Source organism: Tympanuchus pallidicinctus, unplaced genomic scaffold (genome assembly GCF_026119805.1).
Source record: "Tympanuchus pallidicinctus isolate F22 unplaced genomic scaffold, pur_lepc_1.0 scaffold8, whole genome shotgun sequence".
NCBI lineage: Eukaryota > Metazoa > Chordata > Aves > Galliformes > Phasianidae > Tympanuchus > Tympanuchus pallidicinctus.
In genome coordinates, this window is record NW_026294802.1 from 19,995,927 (window position 1) to 20,017,161 (window position 21,235).

Genomic DNA, 21,235 nt, shown 5'->3' on the forward strand with positions numbered 1-21,235 from the left:
ATCCTTGCAATGACAGATAATGTGCTCTGCTTCTGAGCTTTGTAACCATCTACATTTTATGTTGGATCCCCAAATTGCTAGGAGTTTAAACATCTATTACAGGCCATAAACACATTCTCCATTCTTTTAGCGCACAGTATGAATAGGCATCAATGTATGTAAAGTTCTCCTTACATGGAAAATTGTTGCTTTTTTTTAAAAAAAAAAAAATAATTGGTGTGTAAAGTTGCTGTGTCAAAGCAGCCATGCCCTTTTACAAGGCTTCCCAGGAGCGCCGTCAATAGCTCACAGTTCCATGCCATATGCTCTTCTCATTTGCCTGCAGAGAGAGACACCCTACAGTGGTCAGTGCACTACAAATGCCTAAATAAATTAGGCAAATATAGAATAGAGCATACATTAAAGCAGCCGCAGGCGATGCAATATGTTAATGGAATAACTGCACAGTACAGTGACCATGAAAAACAAGATTAATGAAGTCAGGCAGCGTGGACATCCCAAGGAGTAGCAGCAAAATCCAAGATGCAGCTTCTTCGCTAGAGGTGAATTATTCCCCATAAAATGCTCTGGTAGGAGAAACTCACATAAACTACAAAACCGAAAGGCCATAGGACAGTGGTTTACTAAGGAAATTCTTCCAAAATAGGATGTTGGGCATTTGCGTGTACAGTGTGGGGAGAAAGTTCCCCCTCACATTACCCTTATTTTGAGATACAATGTGACTTACGAATTCCTGGGAGAAGAGGACAAGCAGATTGGCTTGCCACTGTCTCTTTGCATTCAAATCCATTCACAGTTCCTCACTGGGAACTTCCTTTACCCTTTGCCTAAAGCAGCACTCAATAGCTGCAAGCAAGAGCAGACAGAACTACACTGTTTTAAAAATGCTTGCTGTGAGAGAGCATCTGCAAGTATCTACTTGAGCTACAGCTGCTACCTGACTTTTCCTATTAGGAGGTGAGAACCTGGGGCCTTGCACCCATCCAGTCATCCTGACTGCATGCAGCCCACACTTCTCTTTTTTGTTGCTTTTGTCACACTGGTGCTTCTGCCTTGACAACACATCTGGAAAAATCACGGATCCTCAAATATACACTGGAATGTGTTTAAGTATCTTTGCTTGATTACTTCTTGAGGAATTTTTCTCAGATTTAGGTATTTTCATGGGTTTTAGGGGAAGTGATTTTAAAGATGTATTTTTGTATGTATTTTTTTCATTTTATATACATATCTGTCTATCTACCTATCTATCTTTTTTTTCCCTCTGGGTCAGAATATATTTCTGAGTTCTTTATTTGGTAACACAGGAATGTGTGTCAGTGTAAATGTATTCATCAGGACTACACTTTTTCCTTTAGATTCACTGAAACATCTTCCTCCTTCCCCATTTCCTGTTTTGTTTGCTTATTTATTAATTTAAGGCTCAACATCCAGGCCATGATATATTTGCCTTTGATTGCGCTAATAATTTTAAGGTTAAATTCCATTTTCTTTAAAGTAACACATTTGTCAGTCAATACTTCGATAAAAGGAAAAAGCAGAAGTGGCTGGCTCTTTACATGACCTCTCACAAGTCCTCAAAATGGGTCTGAAATGAGTGTAATCTCAAATTCCATCTAAATCAATCCATTTTTTTTGTGCTTTTGTTCCCCCCTAGGCTCCAAATGGAGCCTAAACAGATACCATTGATCTCTTCAGATCACAGAAGACCATTTAGAAAATATGAATGCTTCTTTGCATCTCAAGTGCTTAAATACAGCGGCCTATTTTAAATCAAAGATTGAAGAGAGTAAGAAATTCATCCATAGTTTTGTCATCTAACAGGCAAACTAACCTACTTCAGAAGGGGAAATGTTGTAACAAAACAGCCACTGGATTGTTTATATGCCATTAATTTTTTTGGCAGTTACATTATCAGGAGCAATAGTATCTGACTCTTGCTAGCTCTTTGCTTTAGCTTAGGGCCTTAATTGAATTAAAGGGTATGAACATGAAAGAAGTTTCAAGGCTCCCCTGTGTGTAACTTCTTCATGCTAAACTGGTGAACAATTAAAGGAATAAGGTCTTCTTTTTTCCTTTTCACAATTCCCAGTTGCATTTATTTGAAAAGGATAAGGCAACTCTGCTATCCTCTGGATAATAAAATTGGGGTTGATTTTGCCATACAAGCCAAGCAGGTCATTGCCTAGGGAAAAACTTAGGAAGAATTGAATCTTTTATAATTATATTGAGGATTTCTGTGCAGAGCAGAGGGAATCGTGTTTGTCAAGGCAGCCGAGACTTAAATTCAGCTCCGGACAGACATGCAATTAGAACGGCTTGTTCAAGATCACTTTGTGTCCCCAGAAACGAGTTAAAACAGATAATTGAGCACCTATATAAAAAGAAATGGCATTCTATTAAAATAGGATATTCTATGCATTGTATAGTGATAAATTGAAATGCTTTTATTTGATCTTTTGCTTTTGCTTAAAGCTTATGTCGGTGCTTTACACACAAATTTTAGTCCTGTTTTCTAACGAGGTGGCACACTTAAGAGGCATTGAAGTCCTTAAAGAGATGACCTCCTAACCATGCAGCCTGCTCCACCCTAGTGCAATTTTTGGAGTTTAAGGAAGCCATGCTCTGGTAAGGAATTGCAGTTGTTGCAATCCGCTCTCACAGAGAGCGACCCAGTGTATTTAAAGCAGGCTTTAAAAACAGTTTGGAAAAACAGGTCAAAGAGTTCATGCTTGTCCTGTCATCAGGCCAACTGTTGGGCCTCAGATGAGAGATACAGAGCTGTGACTTTAATCTATGCAGGGTAGCCCTAATCACCGATATATTTAGACAGACATTATCAGCTGCAGGATGGACCTGATTGCTGCTAAGAAACCAGGCCCTCTGTTGTGGCAGCACTCTGCCTGGTACGGCTACCAGAAGCAGAAACACCCTAAGGTGATTGATGCCCAACTGACCTGCTCCTGGGGCTTTCCATGGTAGCCCCAAACTGCAAGCTTCCTTGCAGTGACACTTCCCCTTGTGCTTATGGTGCATAAGTAGACAGTCACCTGTCACCATTCCTTCTAAGGAAGCCCTGATTCCTAGTGGCCTGTGGAATTAAATTCACCCCAGTCCCAAATGGATCAAGTTTTTGCAAGCTGGTGGGAGTACATTGGCTGGACTGACTGCAGTCTGATTCTGACTGGAGAGCACCATGGGGATGCACCATGCATGCTAACAAGGACAGAGTATCACAAGAGGGTTCTATGGAAATGAAGCTCCCTGCTGTGATCACTTTGCAATGCATTAGTTCCCATCACAGCATGGTCTTAAGGGTTTGAACGAGATTCACTCTGGCTGCAGCAGAACCATGATGGCCCATGAGCACATCTAACGTCTTCCATTCACTAAGACACATATAGCCCATGAGACCAGACTAGAGGTGGCCCAAAGGAAATGTTTAGAAGCTGTGTAGTGTAGTTATTGGGTACTCAGCACCAAATATTTACTTCAGAAATTTTCTTCTCTTGACCAAAGCATAGGCATGGCCACAGCATGGGAAATGGCTCTTACCTCCAACTTCTGAGGTTATGCTTAAAATAGCTTTGATTTTGTACACAGTGTAAGTAGGAGATTTGTTTGGGCCAGAGCCAGTGATTCGATCACTCCAAAAATTATTTACTTCTCCACTGACTGGTCCAATGTATCTTTTAAAATCTTCTAGTAATATTTTATTTCTACTTATTTCCATAGAAATACCAGCCACTCCACACACTGCAGAATAGGGCAGAAATATTCATCCAACCTTGTTTTTCAAAAAAGGTTACGCTAAGTGGAGGTAAAACCAACCACCCATTTTTCATGAACTGTGGGATGTATGAATTATATATCTAAATACGTCTGAAATGCTCCACTTCTTTCAGCTGTACATTATCTTTGCTTCCTGTCCTTGTAAGCTGGAGCATTACCAATTTATTTTCTTTTTCTCTACTGGATGTCCCCAAATCTCTTCAAAGTACTGTATATTGTGCATATGAAACTGAAAGCAGAAATGGATTTATTCCCTTGCAGAGTGGGACTCTACTTGTCTTCCCAATTTAATACAAAAACTTTTAAATCCTTGTACTGTGTTTTATCAGTGTTGTAACCCACGTGGTAATCTACTTATTTTTAATTTTTGACATTTGTTGAGGTTTATAAGCAAATATACTGTTTAAATTTTCAGCTATTTTTGGCATCATTAAAAAAAAAGGTTTTAATTATTTTTGTATTGATAGAGGAATTTGACTAATTCAAATTATCACTCCTGTTTGTGTTGCTTGATTTACAAGGAAAAAAGTCCATTCAACCAATCTAGATATAAAAATAATTGCTTTGCGGTTTTGAGATCTTTGTGCCTGAATTTCTTCAAAGTAAATGTTCAGTATTTTAATAATTTTAATAGCTCTTGAATCCATTTCTCATTCATAGGGTTGGCCAAAGTTTTCCAGTCCCAAGATTTCTTCACACTACATACTAAAGGGCTAATGATAAGGTACAGTTCTTGAAGAGCAAACTTTTTCTTTGTCTCTGTCTCTCCACAATGCCTGATCTCATACTCTTCTACTAGCAAGAAGGAATTCACCTACTTCCCAACATTTTAATGGTTTGTCAGTTAAAACAGATAAACAAGTATGAATATTAGTCTACAGGTCATGAACGATGTGAAGGAAAAGAAAATTACCTTTACATTTATCAAGTTAAAATTTCTAAACCATTCAGCACAGTAAACAATGTAGTAAAACCTTATCCTTTTTCTACAGAACTCCAGAGCAAAGTTCAGAAGAAAGTGTACTGAATCTGAGCAGCACATAAAGTGGCAAACAACTCATATAAGTGCATAACAACGCACTATACTACAAGCGCAGGAAGGCTTGGTCACCTTTTCAATGAGTTGGTGCAAATGTTATATAATCAGTGAGGAAGTTAAAAACGATATAGCCATAAAAATACTTTGAGAGAACTCACAGCAGTTATAAAACAGAAGTATTCCACTGCTTTTGTTTCATTTGCTTCAGAAATGAGTACATGCAAAATTCACCTCCACCCTCCATTAAATATCTGCTTGGTTTCCTCCAATCTTTGGAGTTAATGAACAACAACATTGCATTTTTTATGTGCCTATCCATAACCATATTTACTATTTACATCTTTTATGTCTTCATCTTCATAGAAGAGGGTGTTTACTTTTATCAGGAATAGTAAAACTGGTTTGGCTTTGTTCTGAAACCTCCACTGATGACATAAGCATTTCTGCAGCCAGTGTTACTACTTTATAGCTGAAGCGGGGAAGGAACAGAAAGTTTCTGGCATTTACAAACATGAGGTCAAAGTAATCTGACGCAAATTCAGAATAGACTTAAACTCACGGTTATGAAATGTGTGTTGTATCAAACGCACCACAAGCAGGCAACAAGCAAAATTCTGCACCCCAAGAGCGTGAGATTCTTCACACAGTCAAAGCACTCTGAGGTACTGAGCCCCCCTGGCTGTTGTGTTAGTGTGAGGGTTGTAACCACTCTTATCTTCAAATCTCAACTGACTGAAATTCATCCTTGCTATAGTTTTGGTCATTGGCTGGAATACCGAGGACACGTCAACAAAGCACAGAAGTAAGACTGGATTTGTAATTTTAACGCTCCGTTTTGCGTTGAAATTTCTGCAGTAGTCTATCAATTTAAAACATGTATTTAAAAAATGCAGTTTTCAATTTCTTACTGTATTTCTTACTGTAAATTCCACTACCTCAAAAAGAAGACCAGTTTTCAGGTAATATCAGCTATTTCTAAGTCATTTTTATATAAACTAATGACTTTGCCTTTGGTACAAAGTAGGAAATTGCACCACTTACGGTCAGATCAATTCCCCCAGGTCTGCAGCAACAGAGGGAGCTTTCTCCTGATCACTTCTGACCATCCCTAGCCATTCCTTGGACATCCCTGACCATCCCTAGTAATTTCTTATAGACCCCTGACCATTTCTTTATGCTGTGATATGAATACAGAAAATCCAGGGGACATGCACCCACACTTAGCAGCAGCTTTGAACAGTTCTCCTGGAATATTACTGTTGTTTCCTTTTTACTTTGAAACTGAAGAGTCTGGGTGCTGGCAGCACCAGTTTTGGCATGGCCCTTGAAGCCATGCTGTCTGGTAGATGAGACAGAACCTCCGATCTGGTGGGAGGAGATGACTCTGCAGGAAATACCCTACAGCTCCAGGGTAACAAAACTGAGTGGAAACAATGAAGGCATGTCTATGCAGAGGAAAGGAATGCGATGAAGACATTCCCTGTCTTCACCTCAAACATGTTGATTTCTTTGTATGAAGCAGAGCAGTTTTGGGGCCTGAGCTGGCTGCAGTGGTGTGGCATCAGAGTGGGGCCGAGACAGCTGGTGGGGTTCTGCCTGCTTATGATGTTGTGTACCAAGGGACATATAATGCTCTTGTTTCATAGCATGGATGGGCATGGCTTTAACACTCCCTTCCCCTGTTACCTTGCTCCCCCTCCACTTACTCCTAGCTGGATTGTTGGGCAGAAGACACTCAGGTGAAAAAAACTGTTGCTCCAAAAATATTATATAGAACTGCAGAGGATGCTCTATGTAACTGTTGTTTCTCTCACATACTTTTTTGTATGAAGCCTTGAATTTAAAAATAAATCATGTTTTAAAAACAAAATTCATGCAATCTCATAAAAAAATTAAAATTGAATTACAACGTAGAAAATAAAAGGCAAGAAGAAGCACTGGAACAGTAGGTTTGTCCTCTGCAAGCTCAGGCTCTTGTATTAATGCACACGTAGTTGTGAAGAAAATGGCTTTCTGTCTTTGCCTGTGTGTTAGATCCTGCTGGAACACTCTGTTCCCTGCTCCGAGGAACACTTAACGCTGCTCGAAACATGTGTACCCGGCGCTACGTGGAAGAATCGAGCGGCTCCTCCCACACAACCCGGCGCATCTCCTTCCTATTGTAAGAGGGGTATCAAGCAGCTTTTTGTTCCTCTGGCTCTGGGAATAAAGCAGAGACAAACATAGGGAAGTGAAAGGGGGAACGGTCACTGCTTCAAGATGGTGCTGGAAGCAGGATTCTGAGATTCATCAATGCTATGCTTTTTCAAAATTTAATTAGAAAACTGTCTTTTTTTTTTTTTTTTTTTTTTTTTTTTAAATTACGTCTGTTTGAGACATCTGGTTACTCTAAATCAGAACTAATGGCCTAATTTTACTGAGGTGCATGCTTCTGCTCTTTCTGCTGTCAAGATCTTTATTTTCATTTGGGTTAGGCTTTTCTGACTACTTCTAAAAACAATGGAGGCAACAATCCACGCTTTTTGGTGACATAGAAGCACATCACTGCTTGTGCTTGTATTTGGGACTGTCCTCTACCATTTCCAGTGCTATTATGCACACTTATAACATATATAATCTTATATTCTTAAAAGTCAGTTCTTGTGCTCACCAAAACATAAAATTGTAACCCAGTGTTTTGTCTTTTTTTTTTTTTTTAGGAATTGGCCACTTATAGGCAATATAGAACAAAGCAGGTTCCTCAGTTTATGGTACATCTCTCAGAATGGAAAAAAAAAAGCAACAAGCAGGTAATGTAAGCTCTGAGATGAAAGGTCCTGGATCATGTGCCCAAACATCACCATCCTGTTCACTTGGAATAGCATGGATGCTCTCATCAAAGTCAGGAAGATTACTCTCAAGAGTGAATTTAGGAAAACAAGTTACTGAGTGTTAGGTTTGCTCACTGCTCTTGGGGAGGGAGTTGCATGGGGGAAGACAAACATTAATATCAGGCACGTAACATAATGCAATCCTTTTATAGGAAATAATGACTATGTATTCACACAGGTATGTTTGAAGTCTTCACACATAAGTACAGTTGATGTAGTATATAGGCAAATATATATTACAAATCAAATAAAAACAGTCACTGCCATTTTTTTTTGAAGGATTTTCATCTGATCTTAACCAGAACATCTATCAGTGCTCAAAGCAAGGTAATACACAGACTCTCAACATGATATTCCCTCAGACTGTCAAATCTGTCCAAGAAAACTAATTATATTAATTTTGCCCTGAGAATCACAGGTGAAATTTATGTCTGAGACTGATTAAAAGGCCCAAGTTAATACCACTGAAAGAAAAGAAAAAGCTGTAATGGGAGCAATGCCATGACTACAAATGATAATGAAACAAAGAATAAGTTGCACTAAGAGTTGGCTAGAAAATGACTGATTAGCGTCTGCTTTTATAGCAGTGTATTCATTGCATTATATTCAAGATTTAGATACAACAGACCACAATGAAATCACAGAGAAGTAGCTAATCTGAAATCAGTTGTCCTTTGTAGACAGATCCTGCTCTGAATGAAACATGCAGGAACATGTGCTTACAACCAAAAAAATCACATCCAGCTTTGGCAGAAGGAAAATATGGCTACAATCTCACATCACACTCTTTATTTCCTACTTGTGCCAGAAAAAGCTGAGTTTGTGAATCAGAGGTGTATGTCTATCTACATATTGCAATAACCATTTTACTCTTTCTTCTGCCTCAACAAGAGAATAGTGGGCAATCTCTTTTGCTATCTGATCTCCAGTGCTGCTGTCGCAAAGTTTCCATTTTGCTATTCTGAAGTACCTTTGAGACAGGCAGATTTACTGAAGGTTCATTGTTATTACTTCAAGTCCCTTCCAAATAAGCCATCCGTCTGAAAATGTATCACATTTCCAAATCACAAACATGAATAAAGCTGCTCAAGCAATTTTTATGACATAACTGGAAAAGTGATTATTTTTCTGGATATTTCAAAGGATTTTTAAAAATGTGTCTGGGTTTTTTAACCACATCATTAAGTACATAAACTGCAAATCCTAAGGAAAAATGAATGTAGTAACAGGATCAATATACAGTTTCCTTAAAATCTTCAACTATCTTAATGAAAGTTTATACTTAAAATCTGCAGACAGTTTTATTCTAAAGCAAAGGAAATATTGCTATAAAACTACCATTAAAATCCACATAATCTGTAGTGGACTCTTTACAGCTTGGAGTTATGTTCTGAAACTGCTACATTTCTAAAAACCATGCTCAGATGTGTTTGGATGGATCAGATGTTTGGATGCCAATTCTGTGAGCAAGCATTAGGCAAAGCACCATGTTACAATCCATAATGATTCTGCTGCCCTTGATGTAGTAGCTGGTAAGCTTCATCTAAACTGTAATATCGTGTCCCTGCTGTTGATTTCATGCCTGGGTTGTCCTTCTCCCAGCAGACTGCCCCTGCCTGCTCTCCCTTCGCCTGACCATGGTGGTACCAACAGCCCCATGCTGACCCACAGAGCCTGTTTGGGCAGGCAACAGTGCAAAAGTCCACAAACGGCCCCTACAGAGAAGGCAGTTTTCATATTATTTCAGGATTTCTTAAAGCAATACCGTAGCCCAGAAAACTCTGGGAACCAGAGAGTTATACACAAATCTATTTATCTTCACTTCCATCCCAGGTGCACCATGAAAAATGATAAAAGAGGCAAAAACTTGGAATTTGAGCTGATACAATGTCATTGTTTGAATACAGAGTATGATAACAAATGGTTAAATCAGTCTCTTAATATAAAAACTCCTTTCACCTTAATATTATTGTTAATAACTTTCCCATGCAGAGTTGCAATCTCTGACTATTTATCTCATCTGTATTAGCCTCTCCTGTTTTATTCATAAGTACATACAAATGAAAAAATGGATGCGTAATATTGGTTATGTGCAACTCTGGGTTGCGAGGAGCTCTTTATTGACAAGCTTTCAAATAACCTGCTTCTATTGTCATCTTAAATTTTTGTTGTTATTGGATCCAAACGATGATTGCTTTGCTAAAAACAAGCACCACATTTGCTGCCGCACCTGCTATAATCCCACCTGAAAAAGAATCACCTTTGCAATAAGACCAGAATACTACTATTTTCTGAATTTTCTTTTTTGTATTACATGTTCATGGTATCACGAATTCTTTGCTGAACTCAAAGGAATACAATTGGAAAACACTTCTCATGAACCTGTCCTTGCTGGATTCTGCTTTCTTCTACTTGAGGCTCACGCCACAAGGAGAATTTTCGCTGTGAACACTGCCCTTTAAAACCACCAAGCAAGTATTTTTCTGTACAGAATATGTCCAGAACCTGCTATAGATAGAACTAACACTGACTGCATCCCCTGCACCCCAAGCCTTCCCAACCCTCTCACGCTCCCCATAGTGCTGGAGGTGCATGATAAGTGATTGCCGAGTGCAGAATGGGACTCTGGCTGAGCTGCCTTGTCCCACTGGCTGCAAAGAGACTTCTTGTGGGAGAAGTGGTTTGAGGGATTCAGTGCCTGATGAAACAGGCCAGAAATGCAGTTTGTGTATGTGTAGGCATGCTGGAGGGAAAGGGAGGTTCCCAGTGTGGTCGCATTCAGACTTTGCCTTTCTCTGACTCACATTAGTCTATCTTAAGTTTTCAAAGCCAAGACTGCTCCATTCTGGAAGAATATAACTGGCTTCTTCACCCCTAGACATTCTGAGGATAAAACTGTGGTTACTTTCAATGTTGTAATGCCAAGCTGAGAGAAGGGCCTCTGCAACCAGAGCCCCACTGCACAGCGCCTCTTTGCAAGTGCGCTCCACCGATGACACATTTCTGAGCCCAGGCACAAACCTAACCATGTCCTGTGATAGCAGAATACAAAGGGCATCCTGCTCTCAGGGTCCAGTCTTAGGCAAAAAAACCACAAAACCGCATTAAATCCCCACAGGCCCAACATGCCCCTTGACAGGAACCTCAGCACATTCACCAGTAGTGGGGTGGCCCAAATGTTCCTGTCCCATTTTAAAAAGATTCACGGGGCCAAAGTCTTTCCAAGAAGGACTCCAGGACCTCTGTGGCTGGATGGAGGCCTCACTGGAAACTTTGCAGGACAAAGTGGGAGCCCTTGGCATGGCGCTGGGGCTCTGGGGAAGCTGCACATGGATACGCAGTGCTGGACACAAAACCTACAAACTTCTGTCTCTGGAACAGAAGTTCAGTGTTCCCTCAGACTTTCCTACATTTCTTTATTCTGTCAAGAATACTTCCCCAAACAGGAAGATTATCTATACTGCACATACAGCGCATTTATTTTCATAAACAAGTATGCATTAGTTCAGGTTCTAGAACCAGAACAAATTAAAAAATCAAGTAACTCTCATTCTTCTTCTTTGAATTCTTGGATCTTCTCGCTTACCATGAAGTGCATTCCATAGTTTCCTTCAGAAAAAGCTGGGAAAAGAGCATGTTGCAATAGTTATAGGGTGTGTACGTGAATGGGGGGCACAGATAAAAGTTGTATTTGTATTACTTGTTTCCAAGATGACAGAACTCCTAAAATGCTGGGCTCCCACCAAACCAATAGTGAGAAACAGTGCTTGCAAAGACAACATGAAAGAAATGTTGTAAAGGTTGCAGTGTATTGCTTAAAAGTTAGGAAATATCAGAAGCTGGGTTGCCAGTACAACCTTAACTCAACCATTCTGTGCACATTATGATGCAGTCTTTAATTATATGATCACAAACTCTTTTCTTTATTTTCTCTCCCTAGGGCCACTGCTTCATTTAAAGTATCAGATCAGATGAATAAGGCAGTTGTTAAATGTTTGCATTCATCCCCTTCAGTGCCTTGCTGTCAAGGTATCCGTGAGCATCTTGTACTACTGACCTAGCTTCCTCCTCTAGAAGTCTGGAGATGCCAGAGCAGAGACGAACACCTGTACATGTTCCCCAAGATGTACTGGTGCTAAAAAAGTTTAGAGCAAAATAGTAGGTCAGTAAAACACGTTGGCATTCTGGCAGGAAGCTAAGGAATAAACCAGCAGCCATCCTAAGGTATAACCGGCTTCTCTGGTGTTCTCCACTGAAGTCTTATCAAGGAAAGTCAGCTTTCCCTGATGCTGTGAGCTGTATGCCAAAGACTTCATCATCACTAACAGCATGCATACTTTAAAGATGAGGATCTCTGGGAGCATTTCTCAGACAGGAAGCAGCACCAGCTGCTTTCCTATTCTCCCATAGCACTGAGATGGAGGCAGGCTTGGCCAGACTGGGAAAACAAGACAGTTCTCTGCAAAAGCAGCTCCTGGCACCTTGCTCCCTCCTACGGCCTGGGACGGGGTCCTGCTAGTGGACATCTCATAGAACCTTACTCTTAAAGTTACATTTGAATTCCTTGCTGGCTTTGCAGGAAGAACACCAGGGTAGTTCATTCCTCACTAGCAGACTGGAATCTGCACAGCCATTTATTCATTAATAGACAAGGCCTTCTTTTTACAGGCTGTAACTGTCTGGAAGTAACAGAAACTAACAGAACTTCTTGATTGGCAAATGGTCTGAGTTTAATAACTTTGCAGGACATTTGAAGGAAATCTTTACATTTCTTTCCCTATCACAGAGTGTGAGATAAGGAGCATGCTACCATTTTCTTCATGCAAAATTCAAAGGGGATGATTCAAACCCGATCTGCACAGCCTTGCTGTCCATAACAGCTGTGCTGTCATGAGGAGAGCTTGTTAAACTTGTTTGGGGGTGCACCTGCATAAGACAACTTATCTACACTGGAGTCTCTGAAACTCCTCCTGAGCTTGATTCTATTTGGAACTAAGCAAGAGAGATGAGAAATTGGCCCAGATGAAGCTCAGATCCAAAAAAAGGTGGCAAGTGCTATGCTCATGCTATGCTCTTTTCTGTTGAAGTACTTTCAGTAGTTATTTTTTCATAACTGCGATGCTGATTTTGCACAAGAACAAAGGGCCAATGGACCTCACTGTGAAGGAAAATCATCTGCTGCTTTGAGGCTTGAAAAAGAACAGCAAATTCCAAGCTACGAACAGGTCAAAAATGGCTGCTCTGAATGCACTTTACATACTCTTGGGAAGCAATGGGGAAGAAGGGATACTTAGCATCTGCGGAGAACCAAGATGAGGGTCAGTTTGTCAGCTCCTCCCTCCTCATAGGACAGGACAGCTCATGGATCATTAATGCGATATACAGAGGTTAGTGGGGGAACAACAGATGAGACTGTGCTCTAAAACCTACACCAAGATTTTTAGCATGCAGTAAAGCTGTGGTTTTAAGCTCCCAGGATTATCTCTTGAAGGTGTTTTGCACATCTCCCTTGTGTATAGACAGTCAGAGTGACAGTCCCTTGAGACAGAGGCTCTGAGATAGAATAGCTCACGAGTGCAGAAAAAAATACAGTGCTATTCAGATTCATCCCTAACGCCACACAAGCAAAAGCGGTGTATTTTTATCCTCTATTTAAATTATTATTACTGATAAAGAAATATTAGGAGTTTTCACGCATCCTTAATGGTTGGATATCTGATCTCTGACTGCAAATGCTGTACATGTAAATACATCATATATACAAAAACAAGCATTTTATTTGCACCTTTGCATAAGGGCAGTGTATATGCCCAAGGGGATAAATGAATTTTCCATCAATGAAGCTAACACTTTGTACTTCTAACAACAACAACAAAAACCCAAAAAACAAAAATACAGAATTTCTGCTGCTGCTTTTATCTCTCCTGTGCAAAAAGGAGAAGCATAGCACTGGGGAGACTGCAGCTTCACCCTATTCTTGGCCACTGCCAGGTAAGTAACACGCTCCAGCCTTCCCAACCAACCCGTGTCACCCCCATGCAAAGCAAGCAATCCAAAGGCTGGGATAACTGCAAGTAAGAATCACAGAATCACTGAATCGTTTTGGTTGGAAGGGACCTTAAAACATCCAGTTCCATCCCTCTGCCGTGGGAGGAACTTAAACAGATCACGCTGTGCAGGGCTCCATCCAATTTGACCTTCAACACGGCCAACTCCATGGATGAGGCACCCATAGCTTCCATGGGCAACTTGTGCCACTGCCTCACAGCTTTTCGAGTAAAGAACCGCTTCCTACTCCCTGACCTAAATCCCATATATTTTAAAATCACTCCCCCTGGCCCTGTCGCTATCAGTCCATGTATCAAGTGTCTTCCCCTCATGTTTATAAGCTCCTTTCAAGTAATGGAAGGCTACAGTGGGGCCTCCCGGGAGCCTCTCGTCTCCGGACTGCACAAAGGAAAGTCGTGCTGTTCAGCAGCGCACAGGAAACGCCTGCAAGACCAAAACGGGTACTTCTGGGCGCCCAGGGCTGCGGTTCGGCCCCGTGGGAAGGCTCTTCCCACGAAGAGCAGCGTGCCTTTCGGCTCGGTCCCCCGGACCGCCCTACAGCGTGGCTTCGCTCCTCTCCCCCTGCAGGGAGCCCCTCGGGGCACTAAGGGCACGCTCAACAGAGGGCAGAACAGCGATGGGACGACAGGCTGGGACGCCGGTACCCACCGCAGCTCCGAGGGAGGAAGAGGGAGAGCCGCCCGCGGGCAGCGGGTAACAGCAGGCCCCGCGCGGGGACAAGCCCGCAGTCACACTGGGGGACGTGCCCGGAGACGTGTCCGAGCACGCGCAGCGAGCGCCCCGCCGGCACCGCCGCCGCCTGCGCGCTCACACCTCCCCACTCCCTGTGCCGGCCCGGGCCGCCCCATGCTGACGTGTCGCTGCTCTCCCCAGATACAGCGCGGGGCCGAGCCCAGAGCCGCGCGTTTGCGCTGCCGCTGTCTGCACGGCGCCCGGGGGCGGAAGGAGGCCCCCCGCACAGCGCGCACCCCGCATCCCGTCGCGCGCGCCCCCGCTCTATTTGTTTACAACCGATTACGTCACCCCCCCGTCTCCAGGCGCCGCCTTCCATCCGCCGTCACGATGGTGCGATCGTCCGATTGGCTGCGCCGCGCCCCCGGCGCTGCGACGTCGCTTCCGGCCGGCCGTAGCTATAAGAGGCGGCGGGAGGCGCTCGGCTCCCTTCGCCCTTCTCAGCAGGAGATGCGTGGAGTGCTGCCGCGGCCGCCGCCGTTGCTGCCGCCGCCCCCCTGCCGCAGGAGGAGGAGGCGGAGGCTGCCGCCCCCGGGATGTGATCTGGGTACCGCCACCCATTCCTCACCCAGTTAAAGCCGCTCGCGCTCCGCTCCGTTCGCCCGCCGCCCCGTCCGGGTGCCCGCCGGCCGCCCCGGAGAGCTGGCTGCCGGCCGTCGCCGCCTCCATGCATCCCGCCCTGTACACCCGGGCCAGCATGATACGCGAGATCGCCGCGGCCGTGGCCTTCATCTCCAAGTTCCTGCGCACCAAGGGGCTGATGAACGAACGGCAGCTGCAAACCTTCAGCCAGAGCCTGCAGGAGCTGCTGGCAGGTGAGGGCGGCGGGAGCCGCGCCTCCCGCGGGGCCGGAAAACCGAGCCCGGCCCCGCCGCGCCCCGCCGGTGGCGGTCGAGGGGGGGGGGGTGTGGGGGCGGCGGGGTCTGCTGGCGCCGTTCGGCACTGCCGCGTCGCTCCCCGGCGGAGGGGGCTGTAAACAAAGCGCTCCTGGCGCGGTGCGCTCACCCCCCGCGCACATCCCGCAGACAAAGCGCTCGGAGCAACCCGCGCTTCCAGCTCCAGCCGTCCCGTGTCCGGCAGGGAAAATGTTCCTAAATGGCTCTTTTGTCGAGTGAAATAGACTGTGTGACTCAGTTCCTCTTCTGGGAACGTCTTATACTCGCCCTAAAAGTCGGGTTGGGAGTAAATACCGATAATTTTCTCGCTGCCCCGTAGGGCTGGTAACACCCAACTCGTGTCCTAGGCTGCCTGGCGGTGGCTGGTACCTCGTGCCACAAGTGGTTGCAGGGTGCTGGGTGGGATAGAACTCCGAAGGTAAGTTAAGCAGTAGATCTCACTTGGGAAAGTAGTCTGAAAAGATAGTTGGGATGAAGAACTTGAGCCCATAAATGTCGCCCAGTTGTTTTCCTGATCATTTTTAGGTGCTCTTAGGATTTGAAGAATTAAGGCATGGGCATAATAGCAAAATTTATGCTGAAAAGCTGCTTCTCGGTTCATGGTGCTTTTCAAAGTGCTTTGTAAGCACTTTGTTATAGTCGTTTTGATGAATACCAGGAAGTTGTTTCGCTCCTTTCAGATGGCAGACATTGTTCTCTGTATGGTAACACAAAACAATAAGCGTACATGAGTGCTCCCGAAGGGATGCTGCACTTCTGTAAATCATCGCAGAGAGAGACCACAATGATATTCCAAATCAGCTGATCCTAAAATAAGCATCTCGACACCTACAGTTGTGAAACTTTGTAAGACAACAGTAATCAGTGTGCACTTTTTTGGATGCAGAATTAAGGAGGATAATCTTTTTTTTTTTTATTTTATTTTATAGAACATTATAAGCACCACTGGTTCCCAGAAAAGCCATGCAAGGGATCAGGTTACCGATGTATCCGGATCAACCATAAAATGGATCCTCTCATTGGACAGGCAGCACAGCGGATTGGATTGAGCAGTCAGGAACTGTTCCAGCTTCTTCCGAGCGAACTCACTCTATGGGTTGACCCGTATGAAGTGTCCTATCGTATTGGAGAGGATGGCTCGATCTGTGTGCTGTATGAAGCTGCACCAGCAGGAGGTAGCCAAAATAACACCAACATGCAAATGGTAGACAGCAGAATAAGCTGTAAGGAGGAACTTCTCTTGGGCAGAACTAGCCCTTCCAAAAGCTACAATATGATGACTGTATCGGGTTAAGATATAGTCAGTGGATGGATCACCTTAAAATGGATGGATAAGTTTGGTTTTTACTTTGGGTGGGCACCTCTAGGGGATGGATTATGGAATTTAAACCATGTCACAGCTGTGAAGATCTGGCACACGTTAGAGTGGTATTCTTTAAAGTGACAGTGCCATAGTTTGGACAGTACCTTTCAGTGATTTAATAGCCTGTGAGTCAAAATGATTACAACTTGCTAGGGAGTGAAGAAGATCTAGGAAGGGTCAGTTTCTCCAAGACATCTTACTTAATTTCTACACCAATTCTTTCGACTCCAATCTGTATTTATAAAGTGATTCTCTGCAGTATGTCTTGCAGAGTCAATTTGCACTATTACATTTATTAATTGTTAGCATTTTTGGCAGCTCAGTAACAAGACTTACTGTTATGAACACAATAGTACTGGAAATTTTATCTTTCAGACTTTTACCTAGCACTTACAACTGTGTATAAATGTACATAAGATAAACTAGTAAGTATGACCTGGGGAAATGGTCAGATCTTTACATTGGCCTCAGAAGTAGCAAGTGATCAGAGTTTGCCATGGCAACAGGCTTTAAAAAAAGACCATATAAAGACACTGTCTGAACTGTGGTGTTAGCACCAGCCAGCTATCTGTACATTTGCTAGCTTGTAGTTTTCTAAGACTGAGTAAACTTCTTATTTTTAGAAAGTGGAGGTCTGGTTTGTAATTTCCTTGTTCTTAATTGGGTAAAAGTCTTTTCCACAAACCACCATCTATTTTGTGAACTTTGTTAGTCATCTTTTATTTGGTAAATTATGAACTGGTGTAAATTTGTACAGTTCATGTATATTGATTGTGGCAAAGTTGTACAGATTTCTATATTTTGGATGAGAAATTTTTCTTCTCTCTATAATAAATTGTTTCCTATCTTGGCATTTTAATTAATCTCTTGTCGTGATTACACAGGACCAGTTAAACTATTTTTGTCTCACAGTAGATGTAAAATAGGTACTACAAAGGATTGAAAGTATCACTGGCACCATGACACTAGGGAACACTCGATGCAGGCATGGATTGATGAAGACCTCGCTGTATATAAATGCTTGGAAAGTTTAAGGGAACACAATGATTTACATGTCATTTTAAAACTTAAAATGAGTCCATGTGGAAGCAACTCCAGGGCCAATAATTCCAGGATATGAGGAAAAGGTACAGAAATAACATCCACCAAAGATGACTTGACTAAATCCAGAGGATTAAAGTTTACTTGGCTTCCTGATGAAGGATCTAGCAAAACTAAATGTCCATTTTGACCTACTTGCTCACAAGTTTTCAGTTGCTCCTTGATGGATTCCCTGCTCATTAAGAGTTTTTGGGACAAATGTCCCTTAGCTTTACGAGCAGGTTAACCACTCTACAGAAAAGGTTGCTCGCCTTTTGCTTTCTTCAGATGCAAGACTTTCACTTTAGAAATCATTAAGATGGGATTCAACAAAAGGTATGTAGATCTTTTTTTCCCGAACTTAAAAGATTGGTTGAGGCGAAGTGAGAAGCCCATATTTAAATGGGTTTTCAAAGTTAATGAATGATGTGGAGACGTGATTCACTTAAGCACTACACTAATACCATTTGTATACTTAGTTACACTTGAGAGAAATTCCTTACCACTTTATTTACACTTGTTAAAGTGCTGGAGTGAAGCTTGAGAAGAACTTTCTGTTCCTTATCTCCTGTGTACTTTGTTCTGTGTGCATTTAATAAAAGGCCTACCCAAGTTGGTCACTTATGTTATGAGAGCAAGTGCTTTTGCACTGAAGGAAAAGAAAACAATCATTACTTGCCACCTTGCTTTCTTATGGGCAGGACTGAACTTCAGAGTTGCAGTGTATTGCAGCAGGTCCTACAGGAGTATGAGGCTTTACAATACAGTAATAGTAATGTTTTGCATCCAGTTCAAATAATTGTGTAAGCAAAACCTAAGGCTAAACTGTCTTATTTCTCCTTATTTCTTTCCCACAGTTTTTTTGAAAGTTCAGCTTTACAAATACATATGTAGGTCATGGTAAAAAAAAAAAAAAAAAAAAAAAGTATGTCAACTGTCAGCACTTTAAGGATTGCTATTATATTTCCAATAGTATTGTGTAGAAGGATGGTTTATTAGTATGGATGAGTGCAAGCATAATGGCTACTGAAGCCATGAACTGTAAAGACCTTACCCATCTGGAACTGGTAGTAGTAGATCCGTTGTCAAAGCTTAGGAATGAGCTTGCTTTGGGGTACAGACATTACTCTTAAGTATACTTGAAATATAATTTCACATCTTTACACCTTAAAAATTACACTTACAAGATGATGCTTCCAAATTGTGAAGTATTTAATGGATTTATTCAAATAATAAACTTCTTCAAGCGATGCTTCTGTTGCATGACATGGCCGTAGGCAGCATATGCTGTGCCTGCATTGAAAGAAAAAGATAGAGCTTGGCTTCCTGTGAAGCAACATTCAACTTCTATGAAATGTGCTGCTGACTATGCTGGGCTTGGTATGTCATGATGCTCTGTAGTCGTCTTTGCTGTGCAATAAGAGCAGCAGAAAGATTGGCTATCTAATTGGTCTTTGACACGAGCTGTGTAAATTATGAAAGCATCAGCTGTTGGTACTATCATATTGATAAGTTGAGCATAGCCTTGCAAGCCAGCAAGTGTTTCATCTGTGAGGCTGGTGTGTGATGCTGATCTAAGAATGAGCGTGCTCCCTTAGATGGTTAACATTTTAGTCCTTTTATGGTGGGGTGCTTTCATTCATGGCATGATTTTTTAACTGCAGCTGTAACTAGTAATTGGCACAACCTGTGTCCTCGGTTATTGGGATTTCTTCCAGCTGGAATTTAAATACACCCCAATGTGCACACAATGTGCCCTTGTCTAATTTTAAAAATACTTAACATACTGAGGCAGCAGGGCATAGGAAGGACTCTGAGAGAAATGGAGTAACTGCCAATGCTGTTGCCAATCCTGTGTTTTGATTCAAGTAGAACAAACAGTGCAGTAAGCCGAATGTTTGTCACTTCAGAATTTTATTTAAGTTGCTGTTATGAAACCATGACTCTCATTCTAATGAAAATATTAGAGATGAGAGAAGCATGTTCGAGACTTGCTTGCCAAATGCACGTTAAATAATCTGGACTTTCTTTGCAAGGTACTGAATAATCCTGTTGTTCTGTCAGTGTTCAGCTCTGTGCAACTTAATATTAGAACTCATATCCTAGACTTATGTAGCATCTGCTGAAACTTGCCGACCTTTCAGTGAATGTCTTTTTTAAGTATACAATTGCTTCCATGTTTATGCCAGGTGAGCAAATCTTTCTTTTTCTCAGAGGATGCTTCCCCACTGTGTCTTGTGGTGTCAGATCCTGAGTGTACTTTTGTATTTCATGTTCATTAATGATGCTGCTAGAGCAAGTTGTATTATATGTGTTCTTCAGGAATCTTTGGGGTTTTTTTCTTTCTTTTCTCCTTGCAGTTGTGATTTTTTTTTTTTGTTCATACCTATTCCACAGATACTCACCTGCTTTAAGCAGTCATTCAGATAATAATTTTTTTCTCCTGTAGGCTTTAGGATCATTCTTAGGTCTGAATAGAGGTTCTAAAGACTTTCATTAAATTTCTAATAATGCTGATTTTAGTGTTCTACTTTTCTACCAAGTCTACAAGGATTTTCTGGCAGATCTGGTATGATGGGCCTTATAGTGCCACAGGATTTTCTGATGGTTGGTTGGTTGTATCAGGCTACATGAGATCTTGGGAATAAACTACATGGGCACTGTTCTTTTGGGAAGGTACTGTCTTTGGGATCTACTTCTGTTGATTTTGTGTGAACTTGAATAGTTCACAAGATATATATTAAAAAAAATCTAGTCGTCACTAAAGACAACTTGGAATCAGAAGATGGTGCTGTCTCGTGTCATAGTTAATGATGACCATTCTGTATATTCTTGGCTGTGTCAGCCTTAAACAGGTTAAAAGAATGGCTTAAGAGATGATTTTGTAGTGGGGGAACTCCTGCATTAGGACCTTGCAAAACAGTTTACTGATGTGCAAACCATAAAGAATCCAGTTAATGTTCCCAGGGTGGTTAGTTTGTACTGATGCTTGTAAACATTTCTGTCACCAAATTAAGCAGATGTCACTGAACGTGAACACCAAATCCACATAAGATGTCCTTCTAATTAACCTTGCTTACTTATGCGCTGAGAATATGGTTTCTTGTTATTGCACAGGTTATTTAGCAGTGAATAAAATGAAGAACATAGCTTTTTTTCTTTACTATCTATGTAAAGCTTATTTCTGAATTTCCATAAATCAAGTAGCACTTTGCATTTTCCAAAGTTTCCTCTATTTGAAGTCATAATTTTTAGCAAAAATAAGTTCATATTGGCAGAGGTTGCCACTTGACTGAAGAACATTAAAGCTGTTTTTAGTTTACAGAGCGAAACATGTATAGAGTGGAGATAAATAGCTCTCCTAAAAAGGAATGTATATTTACACATTCTTGGT

General features: G+C 42.0%; 1 protein-coding gene and 1 long non-coding RNA gene across 2 annotated transcripts; one reads left to right on the plus strand and one right to left on the minus strand.

Moving 5' to 3' along the window:
* Positions 1-207: 207 nt before the first annotated feature.
* LOC128073180 (uncharacterized) lies at positions 208-9,554 on the minus strand. Its single transcript, XR_008202639.1, has 2 exons — positions 3,014-9,554; positions 208-2,881 (listed from the first exon to the last, which is right to left on the minus strand). It is a non-coding gene; the product is annotated as an uncharacterized LOC128073180 (long non-coding RNA).
* Positions 9,555-14,934: 5,380 nt separating this feature from the next.
* On the plus strand, positions 14,935-17,620 carry BTG1 (BTG anti-proliferation factor 1). Its single transcript, XM_052667709.1, has 2 exons — positions 14,935-15,317; positions 16,328-17,620. The coding sequence occupies exons 1-2, from the start codon at positions 15,170-15,172 to the stop codon at positions 16,690-16,692; spliced, it is 513 nt and encodes a 170-aa protein (XP_052523669.1). The 5' UTR covers positions 14,935-15,169; the 3' UTR covers positions 16,693-17,620.
* Positions 17,621-21,235: the final 3,615 nt, after the last annotated feature.

What these genes read in the sequence shown, in the direction of transcription:
- BTG1 (XM_052667709.1), top strand. Translation starts at nt 15,170, where the DNA reads ATGCATCCCGCCCTGTACACCCGGGCCAGCATGATACGCGAGATCGCC. An exon ending in CCTGCAGGAGCTGCTGGCAG is followed by an intron (nt 15,318 to 16,327) that starts GTGAGGGCGGCG and finishes TTTATTTTATAG; the next exon opens with AACATTATAAGCACCACTGG.